This window comes from Eptesicus fuscus, chromosome 9 (genome assembly GCF_027574615.1).
Source record: "Eptesicus fuscus isolate TK198812 chromosome 9, DD_ASM_mEF_20220401, whole genome shotgun sequence".
Classification (NCBI taxonomy): Eukaryota; Metazoa; Chordata; class Mammalia; order Chiroptera; family Vespertilionidae; genus Eptesicus; species Eptesicus fuscus.
In genome coordinates, this window is record NC_072481.1 from 92,481,927 (window position 1) to 92,507,441 (window position 25,515).

The window sequence follows — 25,515 nt, forward strand, 5'->3', positions numbered from 1 at the left end:
GGGATTGAGCTTGCAACCCGGGCATGTGCCCTGACCTGGAATTGAACTGTGACCTCCTGGTTCATAGGTCAATGCTCAACCATTGAGCCACGTGGGTTGGGCGAGACAGCTTCCTCTTAAGCTCAGAGGTCCCATGGGAGAGAGCCCTGTTCTTCATACGTGTGGGGAGAAAGCTTCATGCAAAGTCAGAACCAAGAGCCAAGACCACCTCCCTGAGAAGTCAGCGTGCACCCTCTCTGCCCCCATCAGACTCAAGGGCCAGCTCAGGATTCTTCAAAACTTGTTAAATTGTTTTATTAAGTAACTAGAGGCCCAGTGCACCAAATTCATGCACTGGGAGGGGGGGTCCCTCAGCCTGGCTTGCGCCCTCTCGCAGTCTGAGACCCCTCAGGGGATGTCAGACATCCCTCTCGCAGTCCAGGACCCCTCGCTCCTTACCGCCGGCCTGAAGCAGAGGCAGAAGAGGCTCCCACCACCACCGCTGTGCTCGCCAGCCATGAGCCCTGCTTCTGGCTGAGTGGCGCTCCCCCTGTGGGAGTGCACTGACCACCAGGGGGCAGCTCCTGCGTTGAGCGTCTGCCCCCTGATGGTCAGTGCGCATCATAGTGACCGGTCATTCCACCGTTCGGTCGATTTGCATACTAGGGTTTTATTATATAGGATTTCTTTTAAGTCATTTCCCCCCAAAGCCTAATTTTGTAGAGTTTTTTTTTTGCATTCCTATATGTAGCTAACTACCTTTAGTTTTATAAGGAAAATCAAGCCTGTCTGGTTTTGCTCGGTGGTTAGAGTATCAGCCCTCAGACTGAAGGGTCTCAGGTTCAATTCCCAGTCAAGGACACATACCTCAGATGCAGGTTCGATCCCCGGCCCTGAGGTCTCTTTCACATCCATGTTTCTCTCTCCATCCTCTTCCTCCCTTCCACTCTCTCTAAAAAATCAATAGAAAAAAGTATCCTTGGGTAAGGATTAAAAAAAAAAGAAGAAAATCAATGGATTTTCTTTATAATTTTAGGGGGGGGGGAGGGAATCCCCAACCAAGGCATCTTCAAAAAATGGAAGCACATATCATATTCCATAAAGCGAAGTGCAGTGGCATACACTGTAGTCCAGTCTCTTAACAGTCACCCTGATACAATTGGGTCTGTTTTCCTATAATTTGCCTCTTTCACCCAAAAGAAAAGTATGATGTTCAACAAATATTAATGATGATTACAATGTACTGAGTTTTTCTTTTTGCTCTTGAATGTGGAAGTGCACCTATATGTAAAAGAAATCTTCACAAGAAAAAAGATATGCTTAAGATATATTAAAAACCATTTCTAATATCGAAGTGAAATTGTTTCAACACACATTTAAGTATGAAGCATTTCAGTAGCTTTGGGTTGACATACTTGTGTGGACTAGTCTGGGCCCCTCAAAAATCTGGCTTCTAATTGAGAACCTAAGCATATATTTATACCATTATCTCTAAAAAGCAAGTTACACATGAACTTTTGGAAAACATTTGTGAGGCGGATATTTCCTTAAGCATGGGGTTAGAGGAAAATTACAGGGAGGTAGTGGTGATTTTTAAAATGCTAGGGTTACAGTCCTTTTTTTGTCGTTTTTTTTTTTTTTTGGTCCTTTTATTTTTAACCGGGGATCCTGCAAGGTGGGACACAAGGACTCACATGGTTTTATCAGTTCCTCATTTGTCTTTAGAAGACATGCTTGTAGGAGACAGGAGGGATGATCAGCCACGCTAAACTTTCATGCAAATATTAAGAAGGAAAAAGTACTTTCTTAAAAAACACGAATGCCATACTTTAAGGGACAGACATAATTGGGATAAAAGCAGAGCCATCTTTGGGGAGGAGCTGGAGTTGTAACCAGCTCCTCACCCTGAGCAGTTGGCGCATCAGCAGGTGGATCCCAGGGGGGCAGCCAGGACTTGGGTGCCGTATCCACACTTTTCTCAGTGGGTTTACTAGAAGTAGGAGCTGGTGTGCAGCCTAAACAAGCTGCTTGTGGAGCCTGCCTTGGACAGCGCAGGCCTGGGAACTGGACCCGCTGCCTGCCCTGCAGGCAACTTCCTCTTCCGCTTGGTGTTTCTGCCCGTTCTTACCCTTTCCTGACTGTATTATCCTTGCCCCCCACCCCTTCCACAACTAAAGGTGCGCCGGTTTATGGGAATCTTTTTTGTGTAATTTACTGCATTGGAGGATTTGTTTTAATTTCCCTGAAATTTTACCGTTTAAATTGTCCATCCTTTATTTTCTCCAGCTTTAATTGCTCTGACCCACTTTCTGTTGAAATCTGGCCAATTAGACAGACATGAAAGCGCCTTTTAAAACAGTGCTTTTGAGTCTTCTGAATCCTTTTGGGACAAAGACCCCCCCCTCCGAAAGTGTGATGAAATATATGGGTCCTTCCCCGGGAAGAATGCATATCTAACACACACACACACACACACACACACACACACACACACACCCATACAGCTTCGCATAAAACCAGAGAAAGTTCATGGCCTTCCCAGACACATCTTTAGGCCCCAGGCTGAAAGCTGCGTGGCTGTGGTTGGGCACAAGGGGAAGTGCCCTGGGGGGGAGCCTGACCTGCGTCACCGACACTGGGGTCACGTGGACGGTGCCTGGTGTGAGAGGCCAGAGCGGGAAGCATATTGCCAAGATGCGTGTGCTTTCAAGTGCTTTGTCATAGGAACCAAGGATTCAAATTTTGCTTAAAATCTATTTCCAGTAAAGACTTGTCCAAAACAGTGGGAAGTGGTTGTGTCCCCAGAGAGCCTCCCACTTTTGCTCTTCACCCTCAGTCACCCCAGTGGCGGGTTTTCCACGAGACGGGCTTTGGGCTGCTGGTGAAGATGCAGAGAGCCAGATATTTCTGCAAGAAGTTGAGACAGCATAGTAGGACTTAGCATTCGAGAAAACGCCCTAGCTCATTGAGAGATATGGGGACCAGTGCCCGGGTTCTGCCCTGTTCCAAGCAGAGGGAACAGAAGTTGCTTATTTGAGTCCCAGTCGAGGTCATTGGGTACACTGGGTGGGGAGCATCTATTCGCTTTTCATCTCATGTGACTGATCTTTAAGTGCTGACAAATAGTCAGGAGCCCTTCCACAGAGCAGCCACTAGCTGTGACTCTGGGCAACCTGACTCCCCTCCCTAAGCCTCAGTCTGCTCATCTGTGTGATGGGAATGCTAATGTTTTCTCCTCGGGGTGTGCTTAGCCCATGTTGGGAAGTTGTTTAGTGAATGCCTAGCTCCTTGTCCACACTCTCCCAAGGCCCAGAGGAGTCTCACTACTGGCTGGGTGGCCATAGCTCATACTGCCTTCTGGGGGGGAAACTGGGAGTGAGGTGACCACAGAGCGATCTGCAGACCCTGTCAAGGCCAGGTCCTGAGGCCACGGGAGAACGGCCCTGTGGGTACCGGTCAGGCCTGGCTCACTAATGCCTGAGTGATGGTGTCTAGAAATAGACATTTTAAATGCAGGTCAAAGGATGAATATCCAGCTAACTGCAGCATGTCTTTTTATCCTGCCTTGGAAGTGTGGTGTCTGAACTGCCTTAGAAATGCACCCTGTGTTTCTGAAGACTGTGGGAGGATGCTTGGGCCACAGAAGCAGCTGTGAGCTCCGAAAGCCCAGGCAAGCCGAGAGCTCCATGGAGAAGAGTCTTTCCTCTGAGCTCATGTGCACTCTCTCTAGATCAAGCATGTCAAACTCTCACTGTGGGCTGCATGCGGCCCACAACGAATATTTTTGTGGCCCAGGCACTATAACGGTATGTAAGAAACGTTTTAATAAAAATTTTATAACTTAATTTTTACAGTATCCTGTTATACATAATATTAATAACGAACTACAACGTTCGCTAATAACTGATTACTATAACCGTGCTGCATTCATTTCCTTTACACACCTTATGCGCAGGCACAACATTTCTCTCTACTAATGATAGCAGCAAATATTTTAGCAGCTGATTGCCATATCATTAGTCTTGGACTGACTTGTTTGGTGTGCGCAACAGGAAATGTTTCGCTTTTGGAGAACAAGAAAAATAGGTTTATTGGCATTGCACTTATTAATTTGTGCAGTTACACAGTGTCTATTAAGTTAATGTTCAAGAAAAAATATTAATTTTTATTAAAATGTTCTATTATTTTATGTTAACGGTTATCATTTATTTCAGCTCTTTATATTCAGCTTATCTCTATCAAAATAAACCTATGTTTCTTATGAAGAATGAAGCTTTTGTTTTTTTGCGGCCCACATAAACTTAAACCTTGTTTATTTGGCCCATGTTAGTCTTTGAGTTTGACATGCTTGCTCTAGAGCAGTGGTTCTCAACCTACCTAATGCCGCGACCCTTTAATACAGTTCCTCCTGTTGTGGTGACCCCCAACCATAAAATTATTTTCGTTGCTACTTCATAACTGTAATTTTGCTACTGTTATGAATCGTAATGTAAATATCTGTGTTTTCCGATGGTCTTAGGCGACCCTGCTAGCGGTTCTCAACCTGAGGGTCGCAACCCACAGGTTGAGAACCGCTGCTGTAGAGCCTAAGACCATTGGAAAGCACAGATATTTACATTACAAAATTACAGTTATGAAGTAGCAACGAAAATAATTTTATGGTTGGGGGTCATCACAACATGCGGAACTGTATTAAAGGGTGGCGGCATTTAGGAAGGTTCAGAACCACTGTTCTAGAGGAAATATCTCTGGTGATTGCTACAACGTTGACAAATCTCAGTGAAGTTTTGTTTGTGAGTAGAGGATGGGTGGGGCAGAGAGGCCATTACCTAACCTAAATTTCACCTACCATGGCTAGGACCCTGCCTATCCGAGGTCCACATGGCTCCAGCTGGGGCTGAGCTGTAATTTAGAAGTTCTCAAAGAATGATATTTGGGGCAGGTGTTTTGCTTGTGGGCAGGTCTGAGTGAGCTCTGTAGGCTTCTGCCATTGTATAGACCCTATAGAAGCATTTTCCCCTGTGAAGTACCTTGAGTAGCCAGTAACTTAGGAAAAGTTAGTTTTTATACATTACTGATGGTAATCCTATATAATAATCCTATATAATAAAAGGCTAATATGCAAATTGACTGAACAGAGGAACAACCAGTCACTATGATGTGCACTGACCACCAGGGGGCAGATGCTCAATGCAGGAGCTGCCCCCTGGTGGTCAGTGCGCTCCCACAGGGGGAGCGCCACTCAGCCAGAAGCTGGTGAGTGCAACTGCAGTGGCGGGAGCTTCTCCCACTTCCAGGACAGCACTAAGGATATCCGACTGCCGGCTTAGGCCCGCTCTCCGTCAGTCGGACATCCCCCGAGGGCTCCCGGACTGCGAGAGGGCACAGGCTGGGTTGAGGGACCACCCCCTCCCCAGTGCATGAATTTCGTGCACTGGGCCTCTAGTAATAATAATAATAATAATAATAATAATAAAGTATGTTGTTTATTAAGTCGGTAACTGTACTGGACAGTTGCCACATATTAACCCTTCTCCCCACAATACTGTGAGTGAAAAATTGAACACCACTTAACAGACGGGAATACTGTGGCTTAAAAACTGGACCAAAGCCACCCACCTTATTGTGGTGGAGCCGTAGTTCATCCCCATGTCTGTCATCTTTCTCACTTTGGCTCCCAGGTTCCTCCTGCCATTGCCTGTGTTGTTTCGTGATGCTGTAAACCCGTAGTACATGCATAATGACTATGACACGTTAAAGGAGTCAAAGAAAAGTTAAGTGAATAAAAGAATAAGAAACCAACATGGTTTTTGGTTGACAAATTAGTAAGTTTTTTTTAAAGATAAAGTTTTCTGGTTTCTGTTTTCCTTTTGCCTCTGATGTTCCCAGAAGAATTCAGGATAAAGATGCTTGCATTCCACACCTGATGACTTTTTTTTTTTTTTTAAATCCTCACCAGGGATATTTTTTCCATTGATTTCTAGAGAGAATGGAAGGGAGGAAAGAAGGGATGGGGGTGGGGAGAGAGAGAGAGACATTGATTGGTTGCCTCCCGAACATGCCACTACCAGGGCTGGGAAATCTGCAACCCAGTATATGCCCTTGACTGGGAATCAAATCCAAGGTCTTTTGGGCCTCAGGCCGAGGCTCTAACCACTGAGGAAAACTGGCCAGGGTGACCTGATGACTATTTTTTTAATGTTTTAGCATTTTTAGGAAGGGGGGAACCTAAGCACATGGCCAACACCTGTCTTATGATAACAGCAGAAAAGAATGTTCTTAATGGAATTATTCTGAAAAACCATGAGGGATAGTTTCCATAGTTACAGGTTTAATCTGTGTTCTTTAATGTTTAATTATTTGCTCAAAAATCAAACAGTTAATAGAGCCTCTGTGCTCTCCATGGACAGGTGTTCATGCCGGTTTGCTCGCTGCTGCACCCTCGCTGCAGGGCCAGGAGCACGGTTGACTATGAAAAACCCTTTGCCTAGGAGTCTGAAACCCTGGATTCTGGCCCTGAATTGAAGCTTTCTAAAAAAATCCTCACCTGAAGATATTTTTCTATTGTCTTTTCAGAGAGAGCGTAAGGCAGGCAGAGAGGGAGGGAGGGAGGGAGAGAAACATCAATGTGAGATAAATATCGATCGACTGGTTGCCTCCCACACACACCCCAACTGGGGATGGGGAGTGAACCCACAACCCAGGTACGTGCCCTTGAGCGGGAATTTACCCTTTGGTGTGTGGGCAGATGCTCTAACCACTGAGCAGCACCAGCCAGGGCCTGAAGTGTGGCTTTTATTAGCCATGTCACCTGGGCCCTTTACTTCAGAGAGCTGGTCCTGAGCTTCTTAAAATGAAAAGTGGGAACTGTCTATCCCGTCTTATTGGTTACTGTAGGGACCAAGCTCTGAGCGAGTGTTTGGTGGCATCATCAGGACTCTCTGTTCCTTTCCAAACAAAGAATGTTGTGTCTTTGTATGTAGATTGGAAAATGAGCTCTCGCCTCTGTATGTGCCTTACTTACCTTTGTCCCATGGCTCATGACAGTGCCCAGGAGTGGCGTGATTCAGTGGGATGCAAGAACGTTGGACTGGCTGGGTCCTCGGGCGCCTGGGCCCGCAGGCTGGCCACGTGAAGTCAGCCCCAATCTGAGCCACCACCTAGACTAGGCTGGAATCTAGTGGCCTAAAGTCAGAAAATGTCCTTTGTAGGTCAATGTGGGGTCAGCCGGTCCCTGGCTCTGCCCCACATCCCTATGTCCTCTCAGAGTGTAAAGCTGGGTAGGTCCCCTGAGCGGCCAGGACTGGAGGGCAGGGTCGGGAGTCATCACGGAAGTGGAGCTGAGCAGAGGCCAGCACAGGTGGCTCCCACCACCCCTGGAAAAGCTCCCTTCTTCCCTGGGGCATGCGGCTGGAGCAAGGAAGGCCAGAGTTAGTGCTATGTGGTCCTTTTTGGAGTGCCATTGTTCTAGGAGGAAAGCAGGAGGTCCCTCGGCACTGGGGTACCAAGTCCCAGTCTGGGCGTGTTGCTGGGCCCCCACACTGGGCCTGGACTTGTGGCAGGCGCAGCCTGTGCCATCAAGGTGACCCCAGCAGCCAGGCAGTGAGCTGCCCCTACAGCTCCTCCTCCCTCCCAGCCCCCTCAGTCTGTGCTCTAGGGCCCCGGTTCCCTGAAGGGCAAGGCGGCCGAAGCTGCCATATCCCAGTTGGAGTGTGTCTTATGTCTTGTTTTGGCTGATAGCCTGGGCCCTGGGACAGATCCCCACAGCCAACACCTTCCCCCTCCCCCACTTGCCATCCGCCCTGATATTACCTGGGCTGGGCTGTCTGAGCTCATACCCTGCTGCTGTGCTAGGTGAGGACAGGTGAGCAGGGCTACAGGAAGAAAAACTGGCTGGTTGAGGGGAGATGCAATTGTGTTTTGTTTTGTTTTGTTTTGTTTTGAAATGGCAGGAACTTAAGTCACAAAAAAATGCCATTGCCTAACTGCCCTGTGCTCACATCCTCAGCCGAGGAGTGCAAGCCCCTTTCTGGTGCCCACTGGAAGCTATGGGCAGTGGCCCTCAGGATGGGTCCCCGGGTGGCAGGGAAAGGCCCTGGATAGACCTTGTCAGGGCAGGGATGTCACCTGCTGCTGCAGGCCCAGGGACCGGGCTGCCGAGGCTAGCCGTGGACTTCGGAAGCCGCGGGGCAGATCCGGCGAGGCTGCCAGCTTGTAGAGAAGCGGGTGAGCAGAATGCTGACAACAGAGCAGGAGACTGTTCCCAGCTGAGCGCGGGCCAGTCCAGTGAGAATACAGATCAAAACTCCGCTCCCCGGCCTCTGAAACAGTCTGCTACTGAAGGCTGCTAATTGGCTGCGCCTGCTTAATATTTGGTTCACACACGCATGGAAAGGAGGAGGCTGGCCTGTGGCAGAACTTTCCTTCCCCTCCACCCTGCTCCCCTTCTGAGCGGTGGAGAGATGGAGAGACCAGGTGATGGGCGGGCACCTCCTCCTGGCCCAGAGTCTGGTCCTGGACTGCCTCTCTTAAGAAGATGGGCCCCAGGAGAGAGCCCAGGAGGAGCAAGGCCTTAGCTAAGGGGTCAGGAAAGGGTTTCCTCCGTAGGTGTTTCAATTCCTGATGAAAATGTATTCTCATTTTTTAAAGTATGCTTTCAGCAACTTGTTTTTTGTTAGAGGTTCACAGAGCCTTTAGTTTGCTGATCTGCATGCAAACCTCTGAGATGTGCAAACGGAATGTTTCCTCCGTGTTCTCCGGTCTCTGCGTGGCGGCCCGCGGCCTGCGCTGTTTTCTGTATCTGGCTGTCGTTCCCTCATAGCTGTGTCAGCGCTCTTGGCTGTGAGCATGGGAATCGGCTCACATGTCACACTTCACTAATGATTACTGCAAGAATGACTTTTGTTATCTATCGAGATGGCCTTGTGTTTCCTATTGCCTCCAAACTGTGGTTCAGAAAGAGGCTGGGGAGGGTTTTCATGGACTACACTATTGGCCAGGGAGTGCTTTGTAGAAGGGAAACCAGGAGAGACCTCTCCAGACCGCTGCCCCGCCCTCGCCCTCTTTGAAACTGGAGATGGAAGCAGAAGTCTGGAGACTCGGTCCCTAGAGTTTTGGAAATGGAACCGATGCCAGGCACCTCCTCGTGGGACGTTGACCTGTGTGGCCTTTCTCAGCTGCTGACCTTGAGACTTTCCATCACTGTGACGTGCTGGTCCTCACCTGGTCACTGTGATGCTGTCTGAGGGGCCCCAAGGTGTTTGAGGTCATGAGAGAGAAGGACAGGGCGTGGGATAAAATAGTCATTGCACAGATTTAATTCATCCAACTTTGTAAAAAGATAAAAAAATGAAGAACTGACCCTCCCACTGACCCCTGTGGTCCTCCACCTCAAGGAGCCCCTTCCTCCCATCCTGGGACGTCTCCTCCGCTCAGCCAGGAAGGATGCCCATCCCCCACGGCCTCTGTTGGAGGACACGCACCTGCGTGGGCTTGTCTGGGCCTTTGCTCTGCCTCCATCACGGAGGGCCCACATGGTCCTCTGTTTCCTAAGTGAATGGGACAGTGCTGCACACAGGAGTGAGTGGAAACATGGAGATGGGGAATGAGGTTGTCGGGGTGACCTCAGGAGGTGAAAGGCCCTGGAACCACCTTTCCAGCCATTGAGCCGCTGCCTGAAATCTGACCACGAGAATGTAGTTCTCTATTTTAAGCCACAGAGGAGACTTGACCCCTGAGAATGATAACACAACAAGCTCTTCGAATCACTCCCACTTCTGGGAGTTTGGGTTTATCTGACTCCCCTCCTGAAGGGGTAGGGGACAGTGTGAGGATCCTATGTGGGTAGGGTGGGGTGGGCACAGACCACTGGGGACCCCCAGAGGCAAATAGTACTGCTTTACGTTTTGGGATTTGTTTGTTTGCAGGGGGATTTTTTTATTGTGGTCAAATACACATAACATAAAATTTACCATTCTTAAGGGTACAAATCAATAGCATTAATAGCACAGTGTGGTACTACCATCATCTCCAGAACTTTTCATCTTGCAAAACTGAAACTCTGTTCCCATTAAACTGTATCTCCTCATTCTCCCTCCCCACCGCCCCAGATAACCACTGTGCTACCTTCTGTCTCAATGAATTTGACTACTCTGGGCTCTGCCTATAAATGGAATCCCACAGTGTTTGTCCTTTTGTGACTGGCGTATTTCACTGAGTTTAATGTCCTCAAGGTTCTGGCATGCTGTTGAGTGTGTCAGAGCTTCCTTTTTAAGGCTGAGTAGTCTTCCATTGTATGTATAGACCACATTTCATTTATCCATTCATCTGTCAGGGGACATTTGGTGTATTTCCACCTTTTGGCTATTCTAAATAACGTAGCTGTGAACATGAGTGTGGAAATAACTTTGGAGTCTCTGCTTTCAGTGCCCAGAAGTGGGACTTGTGGATCATGCAGTAATTGCAGTAATTCTGTGTCTAACTTTTCGAGGAACTGCCACACTGTTTTCCACCGTGGCCGCACCATTTTACATCCCCCCCAGCAGTGCACAACGATCCCCGTTTCTTCACATTTTTGACATCCTAATGGGTGCAAAGCGAATCTCTTGTGGTTTGGATTGGCATTTCCCTCATGACTAGTGATGTCGAGCCCCTTTTCATGCGCTTATTGGCCATCTGTATATCTCTCTGCTTCCCATTTTGTTTTAAACTTGTGTGTGACCTGAGAAGAACTAACTGCTCAGTCAAAGATGGAAGACAGTGTGCCGGGCAGCCAGCTCAGCCTAGCGCGGCTGCTGTCTGCCCCATAGAGGCGAATCCTCAATAGGTGCTCGTTCCGCATTGCGCTGGAGTCAGATGAGGTTCGGTTGCTGTGCCCTCACTTCCCCTTCTCAGTGCCCATCCTTTGCCCAGTTGAAACTTATCTGGGGTTCTGGATGTGGCCTGTATGTCTCCTTGCTGTCTCTCTGTGCCGCTAACTTAAAAAAAAGAGTTTTCTCCTTTGCAGTTGTATGGCTCCCTGTCCTCCTGTCACCCTAAATGACTCAGATGCACAGGAGCAGGGGGACGGGAAGGAGGGGAGAGCAGACCTGATGTGCAGACACATAGGTGTGGAGACCGGGTTCAGATGAAGCGTGGGGAGGGGCAGAAAGCAGAGACCTCCCAGGACACTACCCAAGGGGAGCTGGAGCTTCCCTGTGAATCCGAAACATCTGCCAACACCCTACCAGCCTCCCGAAGGCAGATCCCTGCACTCCTTTCCTCAGCAGAGCTCTGACTCCTCCGGTGTCCTCGCTGGTTGATGAAGCAGAAACCCTCCTGGGGACTTTCTGATACTGACAACCAAACTGTTCTCTTCGGCCCTCATTTCTCATCACCCACAAAGAAAGCACTACTTATTTCCCCTTGTTAAACCATTGAAACCTGTAAAGAATTTTTGTGAGTTTATTTGAGCCAAAATGTCTGCAATTACTGGAAAGCAGAACCTCAACGAATTGAGATAATGCTCCAGAGAATGGCGGGTTACATCTGTATTTATACATTGCAATCAAAGGAGGAGGGACATAGGTGGGTTACATGTGATTCATTGGTGATAGACTAGAGAGGTGGGAGAAAGCAAAGTGGTGGGGGGGGGGGGGGGGGGGGGGAGGGGGAGACCCCTGGGATTGGATAAAAAGTAAAATGATAGACACATACTTAGGTGGGTGGAGGAACAATTAACATGATAATGCAGGAATTAGTGCTACCTGTCCTGGCACCCAGCACATTAGGTTGTGCCCCAAGGGGTACAGAAAAAGGGAAGTTACAAGTTACCCAGTCATTCCAAATGGTATGTTATTATAGATGCAAAAAGACAGATAGGCTCAGTTAAGGTAAAGGTTGACCTTGACAGTGAAGATACCTGCCTGGGACGTAACTGCCCACCATAACTGCTTTTAGTTGAAGTTTAATTTCCGACCATCCTTTGTGGTTACTTTAGGTCTCTGAGTTTGCAAGACCGCCATGCAGGCCTCTCCTGAGCTTGTCAGGTTAGCATGTGGCCCCTTTCGTCCACACCCTTAAGGTGAAGTTCAAATACTGCTTCCTCTACGAAGTCATCCCCAGCATCGACTCCCTCCTCTGCATTGCCTGCAAGGTGTCTTGCGCGTCACAGATGTGACACCTGACACCAGGTGTGCCTTGTCTCATAGTCATGTGTCTCCTCTGGCAGACTGTGGCCCCTGTGGTCAGCACTGCAGCTTACTCATCTTGGCATCTCCCCTGGCAAAGCCCCACTGCCTAGTCCTTGGTGACTAAGGGAATGGGGCACTGATTATTATGCACAGCTATCCTTCCGTTTTCCACTTTTCATCATTATTCAGGGTTTTCTCTGGGTTGAGAGATGGGCCTGGGATGTTGAATAAGAACACAGTTCCTAAACTCAGGAAGCTTTTAGTTTGGTAGCCAGAGAGGTCATTTCTGCATTTTTATTTATGGCATGTTTATAGATTATGGTTGATATTGAGAAAGAGGTAAACAACATAGTACATGGAGTTCTGTTTTTGAAATAGTTGGGATCTGTGGCTAATGCAGTGCGTAGGCAGCTAGGAAAAACAAACCTACTCTGTGCTTGAAGCCATTTCCTCCTGTGGATTGATAAGGGGAGCAGTCTGTGCATTGTTGCTGCACCACCTGCGTTTACATAAGCTGCCTGCGTAATTATTGGCTACGACAGGTCCTTACACGGGTGGTTTGCAGTTGACCTTTGCTTAAGGAACGGGAGGATTTGTTTGGCCAAAACAATGATAACTATTCCCATGGCATTTAAATGCCGCTGGATTTTTGGGACTGAGAATGTGATGTGGGCACTGCACGAAACGTGAGCATCCTATACAGGGCCTGCCTTGTTTCCTGTTTGGTTTTGGTTTTCTCTCCCAGGCTGCTTTGCTGGTTTATCTGCTTAAAGGTGTGTTCCAGGCTACCGCGGCCTCTGGGTGTGTCATGGTGGTGGGAATCCAGAAGCCTGTGTCTTGGAGGCACCACTTGGCATCACTAGTCCATGAATTGACCATTGAAGGGGCCATTTCCCATCTTAGAAATGGGGATAACACCTAATGTCCTATCTATAGGATTTGGTGAGGGTTTAGGAGGTAATGTGTCTAATGCTCCGAAGGGCTCGGGTGTAACCGGGCCCTTGTTATGGGTGTTGTTGATGTGATGGGCCTGACTGCAAAGCCCAGAGGCCCAGGCCGGCCGGTCCCCACTGCTGAGCAGGTGAGGAGGGAGAGGACATGGTTACAGCGGAGCTCCTGACTCGGGAAGAAATGTCCTATCCAGACAGGGTCCCGGCCAGCGGGTTTGCTATAAATAAACACTCCTGTGTCTTAAGCTGAAGATTTGCCCAGTGAAATGGGGAAGCTGATGGGAGGGTGGTACAGAGTGGCCGAGTTCAGGAGCAGACGAGGAGGTGAGAGGCGGCCAGGAGCACCCCTCTGAGGTTTCCCTCCTGAGAAGGCTGCTGCCTTCTCCAAGGTGGGGTATGGCCCTTTAGCCTCACAGGCGTGCAGGTTGGATTGAATACACTGTTTTATGATCCAATTCTGTCAGCTGTTTAGCAGCTCACCACTTCCTGTTGAGCAGTCCTGGGAGCCGGCAGTACAAATCCCAGCGGCTGGCGCACCTGGGGCGAGTGCGCAGCAGCAGCCTTGTGTTTTGATGGTCTTTGTTGTTGGTAACGGTGAAATATTTCTGATATAGACATCTATGGACCCACAGCACCGATCAGAAGCAAAGTGTTAGTGTAATCCAACCCTCGTGCCCCCACTTCTCCCTCCCCACTTCTCCAGAGCCAACCACATTGTTGTCTGTTAGCCCCATGAATCCCCTTCCATGCCACCACCTCTGTAGCATTCCTGAGCAGTATTAGAATTCTCGATGCTACCGTGTTGCCTAGGAAATTTGTCTTTCTCCTATTTTAAGTTAAAAGCTTCTTATCATACACAATAACTTCATCTTTTTCCTCTGATACTCTGCTATCTTAAGATGAGGAAACGGATAGTATTAGGACCTCTTCGTTCATCATTTTATTTTCACACTAGTGACCCGGCGCCTGAAATCGCGTGGCCCCACCCACCCGTGTGCACCCTGCCTTGACACCCTAACCTCTCCACCCAGAGCTCGAGCGTGCCTGGCCCCGCCCCCGCCCCCTCCGGCCTTCTCTGGCCACTTCAAGCCCCACCCTCGGTCCTGCGAGTTGCCTCGGGCTGGTCCCGCCTCCTCCGGGCACCTCCCCACTTCAGACGGTTTCCGGAGCAACTTGGCAGCTCTGCCCCATCATAGCCCCAGAGGAGAGCATGGAAGCCTCCCGCCTGCTGTGCTGCACTCCTTCCCCTGGCAGGTGGGCGGCAGGGCACTCTGAGTGCGAGCAGTGGGTGGCGAAGGACTGGTGAGGGGGGCGCTACGGGCTCTCAGCCCCACTCTCCCTGCCACAGGATGGTCCTGCCTCCTCCGGGCACCTCCCTGCTTCTGCTCCATTTCCGGAGCAACGTGGCAGCTCCACCCCACTGTGCACTCAGCCTCCTGCTGATCCGTCCTTACAGCATGAGGGCATCACGACCATTAGCATATTAGCTCTTTATTTTATAGGATGTAAAGGGGAAGAGACACTAGTAAGTATCTGGGAGGAAGATTATTTTTTTGATTGGCAGAGGCAGTGTCACAGAGAGGGAACCATTTCTTTCTTTCTTTTTATTTTTTAATGCTTTTATTGATTTCAGAGAGGATGGGAGAGGGAGAGAGATAGAAACATCAACGATGAGAGAGAATCATTGATCGGCTGCCTCCTGCACGCCCCACACTGGGGATTGAGCCCACAACCCGGGCATGTGCCCTGACCTGGAATCAAACTGTGATCTCCCGTTTCAAGGGTTGACGCTGAACCTCTCAGCCACACCTTCTGGTTGAGAGGAAACCATTTCTAAGTGGGTGGAGGATGGGAAACTGCAGGTACAGAGACACCATTTTTTTCTTTTTATAAACTCAGTATTAGGAACCTCAGTGTTTTTCCTGTTTCCTAATTAAAGGAAAAGGAGCCGCACAAGGCAGGAGGCGCTTCATGCTCTTAGGGGCAAAGTCAGTGCTATGACCCTAGACCCACAGATCATTATTTTTCTCTTATACCATCTAGCTTACCCACGACTGACAAAGCTACCTCCTTAATTGACTCGGAAGGACAAGTATTAATGGAAGAAGATGACATTGAATTATGAGATTCAGCAACCAATTACATGGTAACTTGGCCCAGCGTAGTACCTTTCTCATTGTTGACACTCACTAATCATTTGATTGATTAGTAGGAAATTAGAGATGGTGTGAATAATTGAAATCTAGACAATGCCTCCAACTCCCTGTCTTCCCCCAACACTCTTAAAGGGGCATCTCCTGAAATCCCGAGACCATGTTTCAGTGCATTCACGTAGTTCATCCACTAACAGATGGTTTATCTGTCAGTTTTTGAGTGCTTGCTGGGTGCTGGGGCTCCAAAGCTTAAAAGACATAGTCCTGCCATTGAGGTGCAGAGTATGAGGTGGCATCTGACCACAGCACAGTGCTCGCCGTGATGGAGCACGTGCTAAAGGCGGCGGGGACAAGGGAGGAAGAGAACCTTGATCGTTCTGAGATTTTCTTCCCTTTACCCAAACCGTCTCCATGTAAAGATGCTGCTTAACCGAAGGAAGGAGAAGGGAGAGCCTCGGAGGGCCCTTGTGTGTTAACTTCTCGGCATTTTGTTGAATTTACCATCGAGGTGTCCTGAAAGGGTTATCTCTGCCCACCTGGTGCCCTGACTGCCTCAGGGGGAAACAGCAGTTCGGTCCTGTCAGCTGAGTGGTCTGTGTATTCTGATTGGGAAGTTTCCCTGAGCCTTTCATGTGGCTCTTGTCTTGGCCTTGCCGAGTCCAAAGGAAAAAATGATTGTGATCGTCATCGAAATTCCCACAAGCCATCCAAGTCTGCCAGGGAGGTTTACCTAATGGGGAAAATAGTTTCACTACCTGTCACTTAAGGGAACATCAGAGAATACAGCCAACCTGCCAAAGATAGGTATTTTCCCCCCAACTGTTTTCCTAGAGAAAGCTAAGCTCCCCTCCACGGGGGATCTGGGAAAAGCAATGGCTGGGGTTTGGACAGTGCCTCTGCTACGAAAGAGGCTGTGGTGCTCCCTGACTCACAGCCTTGCGGAACAGTGATCCTGGGAGCAGAAAGCACAGGAGCACGTTAGGGTGGCAAGAGGTGGGACAGAAAGAGCCCTGTCAGTCACGCTGCAGAGGAAGAAGAGGACACTCCCACCACCACCACCTGGGAAAGCAGTGCTTGATTGGTTGGTGATTTGGGGACAAAAATCCCAGTAGCTCTAGTCTTTCGGTTTTCAGTTGAACTTTTTCCCTGATGTTTGTATCTGCATGATTTGAAAAGAGTAACAAACACCTAAGTCCGAGCCCAGGGTCTCAATGTTCTCACTGGGGTGAGATCCAGGCCACGAGGTCTAATGACTTTAAATGAACCACCATGAAGAATAGTACATGTGGCCACTAGAAGAATCGGGGTGAAGGTGCCTCTTAGTGGGAGTTCTGGCTGTGGTATGGGGAACCTCAAAGACAGAACTTCTGTTTTTTGTTCAAATACTGGAGATCCAGGCTTTGATTCAGACAGCTAGGTAAAGATCCCAATGATACATGCCTTTGTAGCCCTCAGCCATCTTTTCTTCAAAAAGATAAAAAATTATTTGTTGAGCCCTAGCTGGTTTGTCTCAGTGGATAGAGCATCGACCTGTGGACTGAAGGGTCCCAGGTTTGATCCCAGTCGAAAAACACATGCCTGGGTTGTGGGCTCGATCCCCAGTAGGAGGTGTGCAGGAGGCAGCCGATCAATCTCATCATTGATGTCTCTCTCTCTCTCTCTCTCTCTCTCTCTCTCTCTCTCTCTCTCTCTCTCTCTCTCTCTCCTTTCCTCTCTGAAATCAATAAATCTATTTTTTAAAAATTATTTAACAGTGGCCGTTCTTGTATGTAATTTTTGATGAAGCCGAGCATTGGTGAGTCTTAACATTGGATGTGATGTGGGACCAGTCAATATTTGTACAGTAATTATATTTATTTACTTACCACTTTCATTTTTAAGTATGACCTTTTACCCTGTTCCTCAGCAACAGAATTCTGTTGAAACAAAGCTAGTCAGCAGGGGCTGGTTCTGTTAGCTGGAGGCAGGCCGTGTGTGCTGTCCCACATCGTCCCAGGTGTTTCCCAAGCTTTCAACATGTGAGACTGGCGTGTGTTTCCACACTGTTGTTCCAGAGGAATTCTGCTGTACGTTTTCCTTCTCAGCAAACTCCCTCATTCACATTAGTGACAGAATTGTAATTATTTTTAAATACTGGAAAGCAACATGAGTCATTCTCAGAACTCAAGGAAACTTGCTGCCGAGTTGTTGGCAGTTTCCACACGACATGAGGATGTGATTTAAGGACCTAAGGGATTCCATTTTCCATGATTCAGGTGAGTCCCAGTAGAGGTTTCTTATTTACAGATGGAAAAATGAGAATGAGACAGAGGCAAAGATAAGAGTCTGTAGAAATAAAACCCTTAAAACAGGCTCTCTCTCCCTTTTGTTGTAAATCATTGTTGTAGTTGAAGCTTAAAGGCCTGGCTTCCTTCTTCCCTTCCCCCCCCCCCCCCTTCCTCCCTCCCTCCCTCCCTCCCTCCCTCCTTCCTTATTTTCTTCCTTTCTTTCTGTGTGGTTTTCTCATCAGCGTAGGAGGACAAGAAGCACTTACACATTTTCTTTCATAACCTGCCCTCCTCCGTGGTCCCAACAGGCTGAGGCTGGCTCTTTGCCTTGGATGCTCGCCTCCGGCACTCCCTCAGCCCCGCAAGCAGAGGAGACGTGCATTTCAGGTGTGGGAGGAGGAGCAGCCCCTCCAACGGTTGGTCCTCACCCCTGAACATCCATCCCTCCTGCTTTCCTGCTCTCCCATTTGCCGAGGCCACGAGGAGCACAGCGGCTGCCTCGGGGTGGTCCCACCATCTACAGGGCACAGGGAAGGCCTTGGCATGGTTTTCCTTCACCCTGCCCAGGTGGAGGCACCTGTATCGGATGAGATGTTAGAGCCTGGGTTTTCCGGCTCAGCCCAGAAGGGTGCGCCTTGTCTCCTTGGCTTGTATTTGGTACCAAATAGCAGAAATGTGGCCTCCGTAGGCCTGCTGCTGCTGGGCAGTGGGGGGTGGAGAGGAGAGGTGCTACTGAATCTTCAGGGTGGCCGATGGCCTGGTCCTAGCCTAAAGCCAGGAGAGGCAAAGAGGAGAGGCTTCTAGAGCCACTGGGTGGGGAAGGAATGGGGCCGGGGGAGGAATGGGGGTGGGGAAGGAATGGGGCCAGGGAAGGAATGGGGATGGGAAAGCCCAGGGCTGGTTATTCAGCCAGGATGCCTGCTCCTTGGTCCTGGCTGTACAGACTCGGCTGAATGCTCCACACCACCTGGTGTTCTCAGATCAAACCCCAGCATTTGTACTTCAGGGCCCATCTCAGCCTCCGATCCCCAGGAAACGTTGAGATTTGCCTTTCTGCCAGCACTAGTGAGAACGTAGATTACGTCACCTTACCTTTTCCTACTTTCTTCTACCCCAAAAGGCTAACCCCCAGGCCTTTTCCACCATACTCCAGTTACGCTGGACCAAGACACACCCACTGGCGCACTCCCAGGGAGATTTCTTTTCTGTCCAGTGTGGGCTTCACCAAGCGGGGGCCTTAACTGCAGGGCCTTCCCAACTCTCCTTTCTTTCCTGTAATCCTATACATACGGCCTCAGCCTTTACCCGGGCTTTGTTTGCAGCTGTTCAGAGGGTACTTCTCATCTGACTTGGGTTTCTTGAATTTTAAGTGAAGTTTGTTCTGACCATCCTGCTGTTACCTCATGTAGAAGAAATGTAGGTTCGTGATTATAAGTTATGAAATGCAAAAGGGATGGATAAAAAAACAAACTTTCTCTTCCACTACAAACGAAATGCCTCAATAAAAGCACAGCGTTAAAATTTGAAATGCCCTTTGATACTAACTCGTTGCCTTGGGAACACGTGACCAAGAAGGGCCACCTCCCCCACTGCAAGAAAGTCCGCCTGTCTCTGGTGTGGCTCACTATTGCATTCTCTAAGTGATATTACTCATTTTTCTGTTACAAACTGAAATAAAACTAAAACACCCTCGCTGTGACAACCAGTTTGACAAGGTGGCCAGAGAGTCCGTCTGCACCTGCCGGAGCTCCCGCTCATGTCTCCAGCTCCGTGTGCGGCCACTGTCTGCATCACGGCTGCGCGCTGCCGTTCCAGGGTGAAAGCAGCCACAGACAGCCTGGAAACGAAAGAGCGTAGCTGTGTTCCCATAAAGCACTGCTTGTGGACACTAAAATGTGGACTCTTCATGAATTTCACACAAGAAATGTTATTTTTCTTTTGGTTGTTTTGAACCATTTACAAATATTTTTAAAAAACCATTCTTAGCTCACAGGCTGAATGAAAATGGGTGGCAGGTTGTGTAAACATGGGCAGGGGGCAGGATTTGGCCCACAGGCCATGGCTTTCTGAACTACTTTCTACCTGATCTCAGCCAAAAGGCTGAGGAGCAATTCTGAACCCTGCTCTCGAGCAGCATTTCAAAACCACAGTTCAGAATGCGTTAGTTAGTTATAAAGTCCATTTGGGGAGTCCTTTCCAGCATGCTAAAAGAAAAAGAATAGAATTTAGATAGAATTTAGTGCATTCCACTTAATAAAGGTTAAGTACTGTATCATAAAACTTTGGGTGTGTGTGTGTGTGTGTGTGTGTGTGTGTGTCTGTGTGTGTGTGCTGAGTGTACTGAGTCACTATGCTATCAAATACTTGGAAGGAATTTTGTATCAACCATGGCCCTCCCCAGCCCCCAGACTTTGTGTACCCCAAGGAACACAAAGACTCAGAACGGATGGAGTGCTAATGTTGTTAGCCAACAAGAGGGAACCGCAGTGAGTGTGACCACCTTCCTTCATGTATTGAGGAAATTAATTCCTAGCGTAGGTTCTCTCTCCATGGTCTATAGGTGGAGAGAGGTGGAAGCACTAAGTGACGATCTATCCTTGAGATATTGGGTTGTTTGGGGCCATGCCCACTAAATATGAATTTCCTGCTTTCAGGTTTTGCTTATTTCTAAGAATCCGTCTTCATCTCTGCTTTTCTGTCTTTCCAGACTCAGTGATATTTAAAACCCTTGGTTGGGTATTCAGTATTCTTCACTAAGTGAGAAACAATTGTGTGTGGGACGAGGGATGGTGCATTTCAATCTGATAAAAACAGCTCATGCCAAACATGACTGCCAGCCGAACTGCAAGCCAGGCCTTGAGGAGGTGGAGGAGGAGGAAGGAAGGAAGGCTTTGGCATGCTAATAATTCACCCTGTGCTGACCCACATCCTGGAGAGGGTCCCAGAAACTCCAGGAACCAGAGCGCAGCCTTGGGCTCTGGCTTTGTGCTTTGCTGGTCAGGCAGTTGAGCTGAAAAGTGTCTGGTAGGTAGGATAGTGATAGGGGGAGGGAGGCGGAGACAGACTCTTAGGTTCCTGCCTTGGAACGAACTCTAGACAATGGTGTGGAGTGGGAGAAGGAAAAGTGGGGAATCCAAAGATGTTTGGGGGTTCTTACTGAACAGTCTGAAGCCCCAGCTCAGCTTTGTACTTCCTGGTGGTTGAAGGCGGGCTCTGGCTCCCAGCTCTGAAGGCCCCGAAGAGAGAACTGGAGGAGCAGGCATGAGTAGCCCCGAGCCAGCTGGATGTCCCTGACCCAATGGGTGAGAAAGGCTCCATCTACAAACTGTGGGGAGAGAAGGCATGCTGGCAGAACCAGGAGCCTCACACTTCCTTGTTCTCCTGCTCAGATGATACTTGTGGCTTTCTTGTTTACCCAGAGGGAGAAATGTTTACTCTTGTGAGGGATAATGAGAGATTAGCTTCTATTTCCAGGGTGGTGATGAAGGCTGAGGTAAAGGGTGAACGGAGAAGCATATCAGTTACTTCCTCTCAGGAACAAAGACTCTAAGTTGCACTGGGCATCTTGTAGCCTGTGCTGGCTTTGTGAGGTGTCTCCTCACAGTCAGGGACTCCTGCTGCAGGGTTCAGGGGTGCCCTGTGCAGGGGAAGATCTGCAGCCATGCCTTCCCTGAGTGGTTCCCAGTTGCATTTGGAGTGAGCAGACATGACTGCGGCGCAGTGCCTGGCCTCAGGTGTCGGACAGATGAGTCTCGGGAGCAGAGAAAAGCACCTCCTAGCTCAGTATCTGGAACATGGTGAACACTCATGAGATTGTTGGATTAGTAAGTGCAGGATGCACTTATGTGTCATGCTGTCTGCAGGGCTAGTGTCTGTGTGTGCACTCATACAGAGGCACAGATGGGAGCCAGTAACCAGGCAGTGGCCTGATTAAATAAAGAATTGTGAGAGGAAAATGAAGACAATTCAGATGGCTTTTGTCACTCTAAGCAGATGGCTCAAATCAGCCAGAGTATACCCTTGCAGAGGTAAGAAGATAAAATGGAAAGTCATAGGAAATATAACCCCTGCCCCAAGGAAGATGCTGCTTGGACCTTGATTTAAAGTTAAAGCCCAAAGGAAGACCTAGCCACAGCAGTCAGACAAGAAAGAGAATTAAAAGGCATCCCAATTGGAAAGGAAGAAGTGAAACTGTCGTTATTTGCAGATGATAGGATACCATATATACAGAACCCTAACAATCCCACCAAAAAATAAATAAATAATACATTAGAACTAATAAATGAATTCAGTAAAATAGCAGAATACAAAATTAATATTCAGAAATCATTACATCTTACATATCAATAATGAACAATTATATCTTGTTGATAATAAGAAAACAATCTCATTTACAATTGCATCAAAAAGAATAGAATACCTAGGAATAAATTTAAATAAGGAGGTGAACTACACGTACTTGGAAAACTATAAGATAATGAAGAAAGAAATTGAAGAAGATACAAATAAATGGAAGCATATACCATGCTAATAAATAGGAAGAATTAACATAGTTAAAATGTTATATTACCCTAAGCATCTACAGATTCAGTACAATCCTTATCAAAATACCAATGGCATTTTTCACAGAACTAGAACAAATAATCCTAAAATTTATATGGAACCACAGAAGACCCTGTATAGACAAAGCAATCTTGGAAAAGAAGAACAAAGTTGGAGGAGTCATGCTATCTGATATCAAACTATACTATAAGGCTATACCTATCAGGACAGCATGGTACTGGCATAAAAGCAGACGCAGAGGTTAATGGAAGAGAATAAAGAGCCCAGAAATAAACCCACACTTACACGGGCAATTAATATTTGACAAAGGAGGCAAGAATATATCATGGGGTAAAGACAGTCTTCAATAAATGATGTTGGGAAAACTGGACAGGCACATGCAAAAGAATGAACTTGGATCACTTTCTTACACCATATACAAGGATAAACTCAAAATGGATTAAAGACTTAAATGTAAGACCTAAAGCCCTAATACTCCTAGAAGAAAACATAGGCTATGAACTCTTTGATGTCACTTTTAGCCATACTTTGTTGGCTATGTTTCCTCAGTTAAGGTAAACAAAAGAAAAAATAAACAAATGGGACTACTAGTACATCAAACTTAAAAGCTTCTGCACAGCAAAGAAAACTGTCAACAAAATGAAAAGGGAACCTACTGAATGGGAGAAGATAATTAGTACATGATACATGTGATAAGGAGTTAATGCCCAAAATTTATAAGGAACTCATACAGCTTAACACCAAAAACACCCCCACAAACAATCTAATTTAAAAATGGGCAGAGGACCTGAATAGACACATCTCCAAAGAGGACATACAGATGGCCAATAGACTATGAAAAGATGCTCAACATCACTAATCAGCAGAGATGCAAATTAAAATCACAATGAGATATCACCTTACACCTGTCAGAATGGCTATCATCAGTAAATCAACAAACAGGTGTTGGCGAGGATGTGGAGAAAATGGAATCCTCATACACAAATTGGTGCAGTCACTATGGAAAACAGTATGGAGGTTTCTCAAAAAATTAAAAATAGAGCTACCATATGACCCAGTGATTCCACTTCTGGATATTTATCTTGAGAAATCCAAAACACTAATTTGAAAGACTATATGCATTCCTATGTTCATTAAAGTGTATTTACAATAGCCAAGAAAGAGAAGCAACCTAAGTGTCCATTAATAGATGAATGGATAAAGAAGAGGTGGTGTATATATGCAATGGAATATTACTCAGCCATGAAAAAGAATGAAATCTTGCCATCTGTGACAACATGGGTGACCCTAGAGGGTATTATGCTAAGGGAAGTAAGTCAGACAGAGAAAGACAAATACCATATGATTTCACTTATATGTGGAATTTAAAAAACAAAATAAACAGAAACTAAGTAATAGATACAGAGAACAAATTGATAGTTGGACAGGGCATGAAAAAAGTGAAGGGATTAAGAAGTACAATTTGCCAGTTATAAAAATACAGGGATGTAAAGTACAGCATAGGGAATATAGTCAGTGACATTATAAGAACTGTATATGGTGCCAGGTAGGTACTAGACTTACATGGGTGATCACTTCATAAGTTTATAAATATCTAATCACTGTTATACACCTGAAATGATATAATATTGGATGTTAACTGAAAAATAAATAAATAAAATTAAGACCCCATAAGTTGGAGTAATTGTACCAGGCAGTGGTCAGAAACCAGCTCCCTCCCTCCCTTCCCTGCTTCCTTGTTTCATGATCACAGAATACCTGTAATATGTAGGCACTGACTTAGAGATATGGTATTAAAGAAGACAAAATAAGGTCTCTTTTCTCCTGGAGCCTTTAGTCTCGGGCAGGAGACAGATACTATACAGAGAAACAGGTAGTATATGTATCCCGCAGTTGGGACTAGTGCTGTGGAGGAGGAATTTTAGGTGATATGAAAGGACATACAGAGACTTGATTTAGATGAGGGAGCAGGGACCTGGAGGCTCAGCGGGAGGAAGGACAGGAGGACAGTGTCCAGGCAGAGGCATCAGCCCCACTTCCCGAGGCTGGGAGAGCCGGGCCTTTGAGGGGTGGAAAGAGGCCGCGCAAGACGGCGCAGACATAGAGGGACTCCTCAGCCACACCTCAGTGAGACCTGGGAGGGAGTGTCTTAGGTAAATGGGAGTCTCTGGCAGGGATTCGAGAGATAATGGAATAATACCAGATTTGTGTCCCAAAATGATAACTTGGGCTGAAGTGAAGATGGGAAATTGGGAGGTGGGAGGGCCCTGAGGAGTCCACTGCAGCCAGCAGGCAGGTGTTGACAACAGACCAATGGGGCAGGCAAAGAGGGAGAAGAGATGGATGGGGATGGCGGCGGAGAGAGGGTGGCCAGGCCTGGGACGATGAGGACTGTGACAAGCAGACTCATCTGCATGAGCAGCAGTGAGCACAGATGCTGCTTCTGAGAAGGGAGTTTGGAAGAGAAACAGCTTCGAGATCTGAGAGATCCAGCGGAGGCCAAGGGGTTTGGGAATCCATGTGGCGGTGGGGTCGTGCTTCCTGTTACCCAGGGAATGACTGATTCCTGTTGTAGGTGAATTCCATACTTGACAATTTTGCCATTAGAAGTAAGTTAGCGCTCGTCCTGGGTGTCAGAAAGGCAGATTTGTAGTAGGAGGACTGGGGTAAGCAAAGGCGTGACAGAAGATAGACTGGAAGGGAACGAGTGTGTGGACTACCCAGGAGTGGAGGGGCAGGCACAGGAGAAGAGTGGCTGGAGGTGCTGGAAATCCAGCGAACATCAGAAGGGATGCTGTGGGCAGGCTTTGAAGAGCTGCCGGGCTGTTTAGGAATGAGCCCACAGCTGTGTGGCAGGAGCGGGGAGACTGAAGGAAGGGACCCCGCTGAAGCTGGAGCAGTAGCCATGGAAATGGGGAGGACAGTCAGATCTGAGAGGATTTGTGGGGAGAAAGCTGGATGGTTCCAAAGACTGAGTCCAGATAGGAGGAGGGAGAAGCCCCCAGGCCCTCAACCTGAGGACCGAGTGTGTCCTTAGCGGACAGGAGGAGATGGCTGGAAGGATTGCCATGGGGGTGGGGGGTGGGGAGGTGAGATGAGTTGCAGATGTGGGGTGTTGTGTTTTAGGTATGGCAGAAACTTGCAGGTTGACAAGCAGAGGTGCCCAGCTGGAACTTGAGGGTAAGACAGCTCGGGCAGGTCACAGTGACATCATTCACGAACTGGAGGGAGCCCATGCCCTCTGACAGAGAGGAGCCATCTCTGGCTCTGAGCAGCTGCAGTAGGAAAGACCTCCATGGGACCAGGTTGGACAGCCCTGAGCTGTAAGTGGAACATGGTAAATGCGGAAGAGGAAGCTCTTTAGTAGCAATAGAACAGCCAGCAGCAAGTGTGGTACCTTGTCACTTTGGGGCCGCATGGTACGTTCTGCAAT

At 47.9% G+C, this 25,515-nt stretch overlaps 1 protein-coding gene across 12 annotated transcripts in view; it reads left to right on the forward strand.

Moving 5' to 3' along the window:
- Positions 1-25,515, forward strand: part of SLC22A23 (solute carrier family 22 member 23) — a 190,713-nt gene that overhangs the window by 85,540 nt on the left and 79,658 nt on the right. Inside the window, exon 4 of one of the 12 annotated variants that reach the window (XM_054721537.1) lies at positions 3,552-3,707. The exons of 10 other annotated variants lie outside the window; for them this stretch is intronic. In XM_054721537.1, coding sequence (XP_054577512.1) covers positions 3,552-3,634 — 83 coding nt within the window. In that variant the 3' untranslated portion in view covers positions 3,635-3,707. Of the gene's footprint in view, positions 1-3,551; positions 3,708-25,515 lie in introns of those variants that run through there. One more of the 12 variants, XM_054721546.1, reaches the window with a different exon arrangement.